This window comes from Sapajus apella, unplaced genomic scaffold (assembly GCF_009761245.1).
Source record: "Sapajus apella isolate SASKATOON/1434 unplaced genomic scaffold, GSC_monkey_1.0 scaffold31, whole genome shotgun sequence".
NCBI classification, from domain to species: domain Eukaryota; kingdom Metazoa; phylum Chordata; class Mammalia; order Primates; family Cebidae; genus Sapajus; species Sapajus apella.
The window spans coordinates 23,377,868-23,392,655 of NW_022436971.1; the positions used below are offsets into that span (position 1 = coordinate 23,377,868).

At 44.2% G+C, this 14,788-nt stretch overlaps 1 protein-coding gene across 23 annotated transcripts in view; it reads left to right on the forward strand.

Annotated features, from left to right (window-relative positions):
- Positions 1-14,788, forward strand: part of MYT1L (myelin transcription factor 1 like) — a 525,406-nt gene that overhangs the window by 339,834 nt on the left and 170,784 nt on the right. For all 23 annotated transcript variants that reach the window (XM_032294258.1, XM_032294269.1, XM_032294279.1 and 20 more), the window contains 3 exons: positions 6,057-6,111; positions 6,273-6,306; positions 6,598-6,660. In XM_032294258.1, the coding sequence (XP_032150149.1) occupies positions 6,057-6,111; positions 6,273-6,306; positions 6,598-6,660 (152 nt within the window). The remainder of the gene's footprint in view (positions 1-6,056; positions 6,112-6,272; positions 6,307-6,597; positions 6,661-14,788) is intronic.

The following is a 14,788-nucleotide window of genomic DNA, read 5'->3' on the forward strand; positions in this document are numbered from 1 at the left end:
GCGTTCCTGTATGCCACAGATCTGAAGCTTACTAAATATTATTGACTAGTTCATAAAACAATTAACTTTCAAATCTCATTCCAACCAACTTCAAATATGCTATTTCCAATACTGTCTTTCATTTTCTAAAACATGCTACCTACAAAATCATGTTTATACCTGAGTACAGATGGATAGTTTTACCTTGTTTCACCCCAGAGATTGTCAAGATCAGCACGCAAAGCAGCAGACAGCCAGTAAGCCTTAGCTGTATCTTCGCTGTTCTTGCCAAGGTCATTTTTATTTTCTCGTTTTAATTTCTCTTGACTTTGTTGGCACCAACCTTGCCCGACCAAACAGGAACACCTGTACACAGCGACGGGGTGAAAGGGACAGATCCAGGGATGGGGCTCTCATTCCTCGAGAAGATGGCTTCACAAATTGCCATCCCCATTAATAAAAAACATGGAAAGGAGGAAAAGGAAAAATTAGGAGCAGACAAACGAAGCCTCTTTTTCCTATTTATAATTTAAAAATTATAAACCATGATGCAATGAACTATAAACCCACTCATATCTTCTCTTTTGTGACCTGATAAAATGCTATCCTTTTAAAATATGAGTATCAGATATAAATCCCAAATGTTAATGTATTTACACTATATTAATTTCACTAAAAAGCAGAAAATATTGTCATATTTTAGAAAACAAATTTTAATTATTGTAGTTCTCCATTTAAACAGTTTTCAAGGATGACTAGAAAATATAAATTCTGATCCTTGCTAATCTTCATGGATGTATTTTTAGGAGCCCAGACTTTCTGGAGCTGGAATTAAGATGTGGAGGTGTTTTCTATGATGCAGGGTTGTAGAAGGCTGCCCAGCTCCCTGCTACCTTGGAAGGAGTAATTCCTGGGAAGAAGCTCTCTTGGGAAAACCCCTGAATTTGGTTAGACCTACATACTTGCATGGCCTCTTGCCAAGACTTCCAGTTTCTCTTCAACATTCCTTCCTGAGCCCTCCTTACCCCTCACAGAGGCCAGGACTGACCTCTGGCCCATCCCCTCTTCTTGATGGTGCTGACAAGCAGGGAATTGAGCAGGCGAATTGAGCAGCAGGAGCTTAAAGGCAGGGTCCGGCTGGTTGGCAAAATGGACGTTGCTTCCTGGATGATGGAGGAGTGACTGTGGCAGGGAGGGAGGCCTGGAGCTCAGGTTCTGGGCTCGAAGTGGGAGCTGTCTGTAACCCGGCCTGAATCCAGGCCCCCATGCCTGGTTCCCGCAAAAGGACTCTGTGGGGGAGGGGAGAGCATGTCCCTGCGGCTAGAGACGTGAGTTAGGAGAGCCTTGCTGGTCTCTGGCAGGCCTGGGACCCAAAGTGAGCTCCTCCTGGGTTCACAGTTGTGGCCTACTGTGGTACTTGATATCAGAAAGCAGCCTCTGGGGACTCAGCGGGATTTTACTGACTTTATGAAATTTTCATGCATTAACAATATTAGATCTTGGCCAGATGCTGTGGCTCACACCAGGAACCCCAGAACTTTGGAAGGCCGAGGCTAGGATCATTGCAGTCCAGGAGTTCAAGACTAGCCTGGGAAGCAGAGCAAGACCCAGCTCTACAAAAATTAAAAAGATCAGCCAGGCATGGTGGCACATGCCTGTAGTCCCAGCCACTCTGGAAGTGAAGCTCAAGGCTACAGTGAGCTATGATTGTGCCACTGTATTCCAGCCTTGGTGACAGAGTGATACACTGTCCCTAAATATAGGTATCAAATATAGAGGCATTATAATCTCTTCACTGAGGCTCAACCTGAGGAAAGCATCCCTTTTATTGGAAGGAAAAGAGAAGGAAGATCATAGTAACAAAATAAATCCTGAGTCCAAATGTAAAGTTTTCATATTAGAAACTAATTCACCTGCTGTCTCTTCATAAGTCACCCCTGACAGCTTTATTGGCTCCAAATAGATTCCTTAAATTCAAGACTTGTATAAAACAAATTTTAAATCTTCTTAGAAAACATCCTTATTTTAAAAATAAATATTGGACTTCCAAATAAAAGGATCAATGTAAAAGTGGAGATTTAAGGGTGATTTTCTAAATGTAAATTACTGGAAAGTTCATCAGAAACCCCAGCAATGATAACTGAGGTGAGCTTTCTCCAGTTCCAAGGAAGATCAGAAGTGATATCTTAGAAAATGCTGTTGAGTCCCTCACAGGTTCACTAAGTGAAGTTTACAGTCAGGCTCTGGGGCCACCAGAAGAATGAATCCAAATGGACCCTGTGCTGAGGCCGCCAATGACAGTCTCCTGTAGTGGGCAGGCCCTGGATGGAAGCAAGCCCAGGCGTTCTTTCTGGAAGGGTAGGAGAGATGGGAAGGGCAGGAGGGAGGGGCTGGGGAGTCCTGAAGAGACAAAGTGTGGGGGTGCCGGTGAGGGCCAGCGGCCCTATGACCACCCACCGGCGGGTGCACACATCAGAAAATGAAAACCTCCTGGCATTTCAAACCATACGTTTTGTGCTTTGTGCTTAATCTGAAACTCGCTGGCAGTTGGCACTTATTGAACAGCTATGTAAATGTAAAATTTTAAACCATTTTGAAACCCTTCAGATTCGGGTTTCATTGGCTGAAAGGGAAAGAATGGGGAACCCCCATCTGTTTAGTGCTGTGCTCGGCATCTTTTACAAAGCATCTCCAGTCATGCTCGTGGCGAGGGGGCCTTGTTCAGCAGAGGAAGTACGTTGTAGAGCTGCTGTCATCCAAACAGGACTGTGCTGGGAGAAACCAGCGGGGAGGGAACAGGGAGTCCCACTGCAGACCAGACTGTGGTAGGAATCTCACATTCAGCAAGAGGAGTATTTCAGTGTGGGGGGGTATGATTTCTATAACAACTGATTAATGGAAGAATTCGCTGACTGGAAAAAAAATACAGTTGCCCCTACATGCACAAAAATTACTGAAAGGATGAAGAATTTAATTATAAGAATAAAACAATTCTTATCCTTATCAAACCATATGAGCAGTCAGCTAATGAGGTTTCGATGTAATGCCCGCCAAGGAAAGCTAGCTATACCATGCTTCTGGACACAGGTTCTCCCTAAGCTGCAGCCAGCGGAATCATAAACGCTGGTTTATTCATGAGATGCTGGATCAGGGTGAGCAAGCTGGGTGCTGGCTGCGTGTGGCTGGCCCTGCTCCACGAGGAACTTTGAGAAGACTGCCCGGCTGAAGGGAGCCCACAGCCAAGCCGGACTCCGGCACTCCCACCCCAGCCCCAGTTCGTCCCTCCTGGACATGCCAGTCTCTCCAAGCCTTTGGGTTTCTGCACATCCTGTTCCCTCTGTGAGGAACACACCCTCACCACAGTTTTTTGGGTTTTTTTTAACCTGAAACATCCAATTAACCCTTAAAATTCAGCCCAAATTTCGGTTGCTCCAGGAAGCTTCTCTTTCTCCTTCCTTAGGATGGGTTAGATACGGCACATCCGAGGCTCCATGACGCCCCACGGCAAACATTCCTCAGTATATGGGCCCTCGTTCCAGGTGTTAACTCAATTTTGGATTCCTTAAAGAATACACTTTTACCCCAGCATCTCTGCATCCCCCATCCTGTGAAAAGGGCAGGGGACCCCAGGAAACTCTGTTTCTTGTGGATGTGAATGGCATTTCCGCCATCAGTTCAGGCTTCTTGATTCTCAGCTCATCTCTGCCTCATGTCACTTTGGCCCTAGATACCTTTGCTGGAATTTTGTGTGTTTTGAAATGTTTTCATGTTGAATGGCAATTTCAGAGCATCGATGAGTTACCCAGGGTGCTATTTGTTTAAATGTCAGATCCACATGATGTGGCTGCAGTCAGAGTTTCATATCCTAGGCATATCTTTAAACGACAGAAAACCCAAAAGCTGCCAGATACACCACTGCGTTGTGTGGGTTCTTCCATCAGAAAGTTTTTAAACCCTTTTCTTCCTTTCTCGGACAATTATGTTCCCGAATTGGCCAATGGTGCGACTAGCCACAGATGCGGTCAGGCCACGGCCCAAGCCCTTGCTTCCTAGGCCACTGCCAGCCTCCTCCCAGCTTACTCCTGACTCCTCTGCCTGCCCCTCTGTGCCCTCTCTCAAGCTGCCAATAACTTGTTTTTTTCTAAAACGTGTTTGCAACTGGCCGTCCCCACGCTTGAGAAAGGCCAGCATCTGTCTATGCAGCTGGACCAGCAGGGCCTCCCAGGACGGCCCTTCCAGCTCTGCACGTGGCCCTGGCTCAGGCCCGCCACCTGCATGAGATCGGACGTCATCCTTCCAACATCCGCCTCAGGCACCTCCTTGGCCTGCAGCATTCCCAGCAGCTGCACTCATTCATTCACTCATTCACTCAGTCGCTGTGTATCAAGCCTCTAGGTAAGGTACAAGTCATAGAGGCCGTCTCTTTTACTTCCTTTCACACCTAAACAAACGGTCCTCATGGATCACAACTTTCCCCAGCAACCTTCCTTGGCATCCACTTCCCATTGGCTCCTGCTTTTCTGAAATTCTTGTTTTGATGTGAAATCTGGTACATCATTATGTCTGTACATAGAGATAGCCCATTAAGAGACTTTTAGCTCCTTCAATGAGCTTGTGTTTTTATTACATGTATGTTTTTACCCCCGATATCATAATCCTCAGCCACAGTGTTCATGAATAGCTCGTGGTTTGTTGACGTCAACCTTAAATCAGGCTCTGTCCATGTGGATTTCTGGGCCCTTCGTGCTGTAGCAGTCTGGTGAGTCGCACCTCCCTAGTCCTGTGGTTTATTTCAGCGGCAGGTCCACCCTGCTCTTTTCTGGAGTCTGCATCGAATAGAGCCACAGGCATCTAACAAGTCTTCTTCACTCAATTCTGACATTCCTCCTGTAAACCGTGGAGGAAGTGGCTGGTGTGCAGTGTCAGCCGGCGTGCAGGCCATCCAGCGGGGCTCTGGCCAGCTCCCACTGCTCATCTCTTCTCAGTTCCTGTCTCCTGAGTAGAGCTCTCCTGCTCTGCAGCTTGCTATGTGTAAACTCTTCACATGCCGTGGGAATATGTGGTGAACAAATGCACTCGTGTATATCCACCATGAAACATCAAGCCCCTGAGGCTTAAAGAGAACATATACAGACACGTGATTTTTGGTCCTACTCCAAAACCTTCTACTCAAAGCATCTTGGGTAATGCAGGTGGTTGAATTTTAGTTTTCTCATGTATAAAATAGATATAATAAATATACTTTCCTTACAAAATTGTTGTGTAGGTCCCACAAAGTAATATATGAAAGCATTTGTAATGTCCCAAGTGTAAGGTGTGTCCGTTCCTATGAGTAGAGGGTCTAGACACCTCAAAGGAAACCTGGCAAGTTAGATAAATGCGGAGGGCAATTGTGTCCCACAAATTAAACTGCATCAAGAGTGAGCCCGGGTGGTAACGCCCTTCCACTATACCTACGCCTCGTACTTGACTGCTTAATCATATTAAACCTTTCAGTTGCAAGAAGAATCTAAATATTATATATTTATATATATACAATATGTGTGTGTGTTTATAATATATATCATATCATATATATAATATTTAGATTCTTCTTGTAACTGAAAGGTTTATATGTATAAAATATATGTGGTTTATACATATAAATGTGTTTTATACATATACATAAAATATATAAATAAATATATATGTATATATCTTTACTTTCTTGGCTATCTGTTATATTCTTGGTACAAAGCACAACTCAGAAACACACAGTAGTTTCATCAAATCCTTGAAAAGAGAGGAACTAGATAGCACTTCAAGATTCCTCAAAATCTGCCCCATTGTGGAAGGCAAGGGCCTCTTGCTTAAATGCTCCCTTCAAGATGAAGGTCTGTTTGTAATTGTTTGAACAATTCATTTAGATTGCCTGACCTTCGTCTTACCCACCCTCTGCCCTTGGAGAGGGCTTCCCTTCACGGAGTGAAACAGGATGAAAGCCCCATCACTAAAATGCCCGCAGGAGCGAGCCGTCCCTGTGGGGCTGGCTGGTGCAGGCAGGATGAGAACATTGACGGCTGCTCATCTATCCCCAGATGGAGGTGGACACTGAGGAGAAGCGGCATCGCACGCGGTCCAAAGGGGTTCGAGGTACGTCCGTGCTTCTCTGCTTCCTGAGGCCGGCTCAGGGTCACCTTCCTCCTGTGGAACTGAGGCTTGATTCACTTCACACCACCCTTTCGGTAATTTTCTGCGGAAGAGGGGCGCTGGTGATCGATGGTAAATGTTTATCTGTTTCCATCTCTCTGCAGTTCCCGTGGAACCAGCCATCCAAGAGCTGTTCAGGTTAGTGCCATGTGGGTAAAACACCTCCCCATTAGCGGTTTGGAAAACTCACGCCTTCTAATGGGCACGCTGCACTTTTGAGCTCCTCGGTAGCTTGCTCACGCCCTGCTACACTGATGAAATTAATTCCCCGGAGACTAGCTCGTAAAAAGCCTCCCAAATTCCCCCTCCTTTGGATTGTGTGATTTCTCTCCTGTGTCTGGGCTTCCCTCCTTCTCTTTGCTGCGACGGACGCGCTCCATCTCACCTGCCTGCCTGCAGCACTGTGTAATCAATTCTTTCCTGTTGCAGCTGTCCCACCCCTGGCTGCGACGGCAGTGGTCATGTCAGTGGCAAATATGCAAGACACAGAAGGTAATGCCTGCATCTTTTTTCCACAATGTGCTGTCTAAAGTGACTTATTTAGGGACCCAGTCTTAATGATGAAATGTGTGGGCAGGTGTGCTTGGAAAGCAATGCACATTCTGCTTTCTCTTTCTTCTCTCACTGGAAGTCGGTCTTTGTCTCTTGACAAGGTTCTCAAAACATAAGCTGTTCTATCTCGTGGGCAGAATAGGTGATACTCCTAAGGGTGACACACATTCAGACCAGCCTCAACCTAATTTTCCCACCTGCATACATGGTGCTCAGCACACAGCCACCTACGAGCTCCCCACTCCTTACCAAGGAGCCCCAGTTCTCCTTCCGCACTTCCTCATTCTGGAAGCAGCAGATGCTACACAATGAATGGTCAATTAAAACGTGACCTGCTGACCTGTCGGTAGACTCCACTTCCACCGTTTAACAGGGTTCATCCTGGGACACTAAGCCCATTCTTACATCTGGGTGGCTACATCTAGAGGTGAAGGTCAGGGCAGATCAAGCTGGCAAGGCTGGGACTTCAGTGATCACATCGATCTTGGAAATACCGGCACATCAGGTCTGTGGCAGGAATAGGTGTGGAAGACCTTTAGAAACTAAGGGGGTAGGTGGTGATTGCTCAAAATGTATCATGGCAGCATTATATCTTATATGCCTATGGCTGACTGTCAGTTACACATCAGTCCTTTTGATGTTTTTCTGGTAAGCATTTTCTTCCCTATGCTATTCATGAAGATGTGCTTTCAACAGAAAGGTTTCAATTATGATGAGGGAAAAGAGTTTACAGGCTAGGATATGCTTTTAGCTTGACTTTTAAGACCAAGGTGACTCCAGTCTAGCAAACCCTCAGTGAGCAGACCCAGCTGCAACGCTGATTCTAAAGTAGGTGCCTCTGCCACACGTCTGGGTGGCCTCTCCTCATGGCCTTGCGTTTCATCTCCTTTTCAGTGAAACATTAACTTACGAATGAAATCAAGCAATTATTTTCGTCGTTCTTTAGTAAAATCAAAGGAAAAATTCCAAACTACTCCCAAATCCCCATGCTAGCATCTGCGGCAGCAGGGAATGTTTAATGGAGGTCCCTCATGAAACAATTGTCTGATTTCCTCTGTTACAGACCAAAGGATTGTGGGCTATTTTTCAGATAATTTTGCAATTTCAATTATTACATTTTGTCAATTATATTATGATTGTTATTGTATAAAATAGTAAATTATTGAATTACGTAATTGAAATAAGTAGTTAACTTAAACTATTATTTTATGAAGAAATGTGTATGTCAGCACTTAATCTAAAAGTCTAAAACATGTCATTGTTTATGTTTTCAAAAGAAGTTAGTCACCGATGAGAAAACTCGTTTTCCCCAATCATCTCTTCATTAGTCAGACTTTATCACACTGTTCTATAAAATTAAATTTGGCTAAAAGTTTATTTTTTTCTAATTTTCATGTATACGTAGTAGGTGTATATACTTATGGGGTACATAAAATATTTTGATACAGGTATGCAATGTGAAATAATCACATCATGAAAGGTAGGGTTTTCATCCCCTCAAGCATTTATCCTGCTTGTTATGAGCAATCCAAATATACCCTTTTACTTATTTTTAAATGTACAGTTATAAAAAGTTTTAATTAGGTGTGAGCTGGATATAATATTATAGCCATAGTTTTACAGGAAAAACCATGACATTTCCAAATAATTTCAAACATTCATATGTTTAACCAAGGTGCATTCTACTAATTCTGGCAGGATTGTTGCATAGGTACATACATGGCAATGTGGTTTGCTGCTTCCATCCCCCGGTCACCTATGTCTGACATTTCTCCCCATGTTATCCCTCCCCAACCTCCCTACTACCCACTGTCCTTCCCATAATCCCCTCCAACAGACCCCAGTGTGTAGTGCTCCCCTCCCTGTGTCCACGTGTTCTCATTGTTCAACACCCACCTATGAGTGAGAACATGCAGTGTTTGATTTTCTGTTCTTGTGTCAGTTTGCTGAGAATGATGGTTTTCAGATTCATCCATATCCCTACAAAGGACACGAACTCATCGTTTTTTATGCCTGCATAGTATTCCATGGTTTATATGTGCCACATTTTCCCTGTCCAGTCTATCGTCGATGGGCATTTGGGTTGGTTCCAAGTCTTTGCTATTGTAAACAGTGCCACAATGAACATACGTGTGCATGCGTCCTTATAATAGAACAATTTATAATCCTTTGGATATATACCCAGTAATGGGATTGCTGGGTCAAATGGAATTTCTATTTCTAGGTCCTTGAAGAATTGCCACACTGTCTTCCACAATGGTTGAACTAATTTACACTCCCACCAACAGTGTAAAAGTGTTCCTATTTCTCCACATCCTCTCCACCACCTTTTGTCTCCAGATTTTTTAATGATCGCCATTCTAACTGGTGTGAGATGGTATCTCAATGTGGTTTTGATTTGCATTTCTCTAATGGCCAGTGATGATGAGCATTTTTTCATATGTTTGTTGGCCGCATAAATGTCTTCTTTTGAAAAGTGTCTGTTCATATCCTTCACCCACTTTTGAATGGGGTTGTTTTATTCTTGTAAAGCTGTTTTAGTTCTTTGTAGATTCTGGATATTAGCCCTTTGTAGATTCTGGATATTAGCCTCTTGTCAGATGGGTAGATTGCAAAAACTTTTTCCCATTCTGTTGGTTGCTTGTTCATGCTAATGATTGTTTCTTTTGCTGTGCAGAAGCTCTGGAGCTTAATTAGATCCCATTTGTCTATTTTGGCTTTTTTTTGCCAATGCTTTTGGTATTTTAGTCATGAAGTCCTTGCCTACATCTATGTCTATGTCCTGAATGGTTTTGCCTAGGTAGGGTTTTTGTGGTGTTAGGTCTTATGTTTAAGTCTTTAATCCATCTGGATTTAATTTTGGTGTTAAATGTCAGGAAGGGGTCCAGTTTCTGCTTTCTGCACATGGCTAGCCAGTTTGCCCAACACCGTTTATTAAACAGGGAATCCTTTCCCCATTGCTTGTTTTTGTTCAGTTTGTCAAAGGTTAGATGGTTGTAGATGTGTGGCGTTGCCTCCAGGGCCTCTATTCTGATCTGTTTTGGTACCAGTACCATGCTGTTTTGATTACTGTAGCCTTGTAGTATAGTTTGAAGTCAGATAGCATGATGCCTCCAGTTTTGTTCTTTTTGCTTAGCATTGTCTTGGCTATATGGGCTCTCTTTTTGTTCCCTATGAAGTTTAAGGTGGTTTTTTCCAGTTCTGTGAAGAAGGTCATTGATAGCTTGATGGGGATACTGTTGAATCTATAAATTACTTTGGGAAATACGGCCATTTTCATGATATGAATAGATCTGCGTATACTGAACCATCCCCGGGATGAAGCCTATTTGATCGTGATGGATACGCTTTTGGATGTGCTGTTGCAATCAGTTTGCCCGTATTTTATTGAAGATTTTTGCATCTGTGTTCATCATGGAGATTGGCCTGAAGTCATCGTTTTGACCATGGCTCATGTTGTATGTAATTATTAGAATGCCAAATATTTTAATACACATAGTTATCTAGAAGAGCTAATGTGGTATAGTTGAAAAAGAACTATTTCCCAGTTACCTGACCCAGATGCTGGCTTGCACTGCACCACTAATGGACCAGGAGCTCTGGACAATTTCCTTACAGTCTACCGCCTTTGGTTTCCTCTGATCTAAAATAAGAGAGTTGCAGACCTTATTATGTAAAACCACCTCAAACGTTTTGCAACTGTATAAGATTCTCTTGAGAGGAATCTCACAGAGGGTTTTCTAAACCTTACTGTTTTGTGTCTATGTATTATCCGTCATTTTTAACTAGAAGATAAAATTTTCTTAAAATGTGTTCCTTGTTGTATTGGGTAAGACTCATGGATATATTAACATCTATGACTATTTCTATTTTAAATTTGGAAGTTTCTGGTTATATCTGACTTTTTATTTTCTTTTTTATTTTTGAGATGGAGTCTCGCTCTGTTGCAGAGGCTGGAGTACAGTGGCCTGATCTCAGCTCACTGCAACCTCTGCCTCCGGGTTCAAGCGATTCTCCTACCTCAGCCTCCTGAGTAGCTGGGATTACAGGCACCTGCCACCACACCCAACTAATTTTTGTATTTTTAGTGGAGATGGAGTTTCACCACATTGGCCAGGCTGGTCTCAAACTCCTGACCTCCTGCCTCAGCCCCACAAAGTGCTGGGATTACAGGTGTGAGCCACCACACCCAGCCCTGGCATTGCTTTGTACTGGGTTTGAAAGATTGACTGACTCCAAAACCTACCCCTTCCCGCAGCTCTTCTTGCCCGTATGTGCCAGCACATACTCTGTGATCATGGCTGTGAGGCTGGCACTTGCTGTGAGGTTCCTGGTGGAAACAGAACACCAGGCTTTTTCCAATGAGGACAAAAGAGTAGAAGCCCGAATTGTGGTTCTGATAAAATTACGTGTCATTTTGTGATCTTTTAACAATACATTTTTCCGGTGAATGTATTTATGTTAAGGCTACAAGTTCATTTTGCTCAGACATTACTTCTGCAGTAGCCAAGTAAAAAGCTGGTATTTTAGTACTTTGAGGTGCTGATGTGTTGGAACTTGCCAGGAACAACTTGACGTACATGTGGGGCATCAGCAATGTAAAAAATCAAGTTTTCTGTCTTAGGAAAAGAATACCAAGTGATAAAACAATGCGGGTTATTCTGGGATTTGGTTTAGTTTAGTTTTGTTTTGTTTTTGAGATGGAGTCTCACTCTGTCACCCAGGCTAGAATGCAGTGGTACAATCTCAGCTCACTGAAACCTCTGCCTCTCAGATTCAAGCGATTCTCCTGCCTCAGTCTCTTAAGTAGCTGGGATTACAGAGGCACACCACCATGCCCAGCTAATTTTTGTATTTTTAGTAGAGATGGTGTTTCACCATGTTGGCCAGGATGGTCCCGAACTCCTGGCCTCAAGGGATCCACCTGCCTTGGCCTCCCAAACTGCTGGGATCACAGGTGCATGCCACCATGCCCGGCTCATTTTTGTACTTTCAGTAGAGACAGGGTTTCACCATGTTGGTCTCAAACTTCTGCCTTTAAGTGATCCACCGATCTCAGCCTCCCAAAATGGTGGGATCACAGGCGTGAGCCACTGTGCCTGGCCTCCCTTATAGATTTTACTTTTCAGCATAGGAGATTTTTAAGGAAATCAAGCGTTTCTCCCAATTGTAGTTTACAATTTTGTTGCTTTGTAGGACAGACGCTGTGGTAGTTCCTAGGGGCTGTGCTTTCCCATCTCTGCCACCGCTGCAGGACCCGATGTGGGTCTCAGAAAGCTGTGGGGTCTGGCGGTCTGCGTGGTTGGCCACGCGGCCTCAGTGGTATTCTGGGTCTCTCTGAAAGCGGCTGGCGTGGACTTTCTTTTTAGTGTGATGGTTGCATGGTTGTGGGCCTGTAAGAAATTGAGAATAGAGGAGAATCAACCAGTACTTAATACCTGAGAAAGAAAATAAAGAAGGAATTCACAATGTAAAACTCTGGTTAACATTTTTTAGGCTAAAATATGTATTTTATTGGATGTTCTACATTAACTTCTAAATCATGTCTTTGAACAAAAGATAATCTCCATAGTTATTTAATGGCGTTAATAGTCTATAAAGAATATGGAATAACCGATAAGCCTGTGTACAACTACACCTTAAATCAAATGTGTATTTGGAACAACATAAGGAAAAGGAACCCCTAATTCTACTGAAAGCCGGAGGTACATCGGGGGTCTGAATGTGGTGTTACATTTGGTTCTGGGTCTCTTGGCTTCCAAGCACAAGTGAGAAAGGCGAATGGCAGGGCTCCAGGATCTGGTAAAAGCATCAAGTCGGCTCCTCAGAGACACAGACACCCTTGGCACTGAAGAAAAAATGTTTCAGTTTCCACTCACCGCCCAACAGGGATCCAAGCTCAGTCAACATTTTTGGGCCCTGATACAGGTCATTGGGGCCAGGCCTCCTAGGAAGCCAACAAATATGACAAATATTTATCTTCAGAAACAGCACTATCAGCCAGACACCTGAATTTGCCCTTTGTTTTCCCCAGCTGAGGTTTTATGTTATGATATTAGCGTATAAATATCACAAAAACACGGTGCCCTTTAGAAGCAGGGCTAGAAGTAATTCTTACATCATGAGTGAACCTGCTCATGTGGTCTTTTCTGCACACGGCCGCCTGTGTTTCTGCGCCTGTGGTTAGGTGGCTATGCACGTGGCTCCGTCCGTTCAGCCGTTCCCAGCGCCTCCGTGTTCCTACACCACACTGAGAGGTGGCCGGGGGCGCTGGTGCCTCAAACCTGCCATCCAGCCACCAAGCTCACAAAGCAAACCTCAGGCATCCAGGTTTAGTTTCGGTCCTAAGATCAAGGAAGAGTAATTTCCTGTGTTATGACCTTCCAATGGTGCAAGTCAGCCTGGCGTGGCCTCCAGGCATCTAAAACATGGAAGACAGAAGCCGTTCCCACGCACCTCCCACTATTGTTTTAGGTGGTAGGAAAAAGTGGCCTAGGAGGAAGTGACCAACCCTGACCTTGAGGAAGCTGCTGAAGATTCTCCTCTCGCCCTCGTAGCAGTGTGCTGGAAGGGAAGGCCCCGTGGAGACAGGTAGAGTGAATCTGCCAGACGGCATGATCTGAGCCTCACCGCATCAGTGCTGGAGGCCCAGGAGCTACAGCTGCTGCTGCTGAGCTCACAGCTTGATGCAGGCAGCAGAGCAGGGGAGTATCACAGGGCGAGGCTGGGAGCCTCAGCATTTCCCAGCAACACCCCCATACCAAAGCCTGCTATCTCCTGGAAGGGCAAAACATGTTGAAAGAAAGCACACCCTCCCCTCTGCCTGTGGAGCTGACTGTTCAGTGGGGCTCAAATTCCTGCTAAAGAGACATTGCTCTTCATCCGGGATATTTCATGAACTGATGCTGGCATCCAGCTAAAATATCCCACGTCAACATGACTGCAACAATCTATTTTTGAACATTTGACTAAGATGAGAATTCTAAGGCCTTATAGTCATAGTTTTTCTTGTTTCTTTTTTTGACTTTCCATGTTGATATAAAATATTGTATTAACGACAAATGCAGCTTGGTGTTTAGAATGGAATTGTCTATGGAAATGAAATTTAATCATCAAGATAATGATCAGCTTGCTGTTCTGAAATCCTTTTCCTAAAATTTCCCAAGAAAAATTAGAAATAGGAATAATCAACATTTGTTAATATTTATTACAGATTAATATTAACTGATTACAGAAATTTGAAAGCCTTCCTTGTGATAGTGACATGCGTGCTAAGACATTTGGAATGAATTGGACACACTTATTTGCAAATGGTGATTTTTGTATGAGCTGCCAAAGCACCCGACGGAGAGAGGAGATTCCTAGGAATGCCTCGTTCTTCACGTGTCTATTTTGTGGCCCGCTGGATTTATTTCTGTAATTTAATGGGTTTTATTCCCCTTTAGGCTTCACTGGACTGTTTCCATTATTTGTTTGTTGAGCTTAGGGTTCTGAGGAAACACTGACCCTGCAGTGCAGCATCAGAGCCTCTGCACGCTCAACAAACACCCGAAAGTTAGGTGACAGCTATTGGGATGCTGTTCTGTCCTTCCCAATGCTGGGTACACTGAGTCAAATCATTTGACTTGACACTTTAAAATCTTCAAGCGATGGCTTTTCTTTGTCATGAGAACCTGACTGGGGTCCGTCTGGCTTGGCGTGCACGCCCTCACTCAGGCCCTCTGCATTCTGCCTGCCTCCCGCCTGCCAGTCGAGTGCTGTAGCACAGCATGGTGAATAATTGCCTGTCTTCACAGGGGCCTGTTCTGGAGCTCAAGTCGAGGGCTTGCTTCCTGATGTATGCACGCCTCATTTGGAGTCTGCCAACAGCCTGGGGCCTGTATTATTCATGGCTTGACAGAGAGCACTCACTAAAAGCCCTGGAACAGAGCCAGGTGCTGGCTGAGAGATAGTGGAGCGTTGCAACTTGCAACTGAGAGGAGCATCTATAATCCAAATATAAATTTAAAAAGAAGAAACAGAGGAAGACACAGAGAGAAATAGGAATCCCCTATGTCCCCTTTACCAG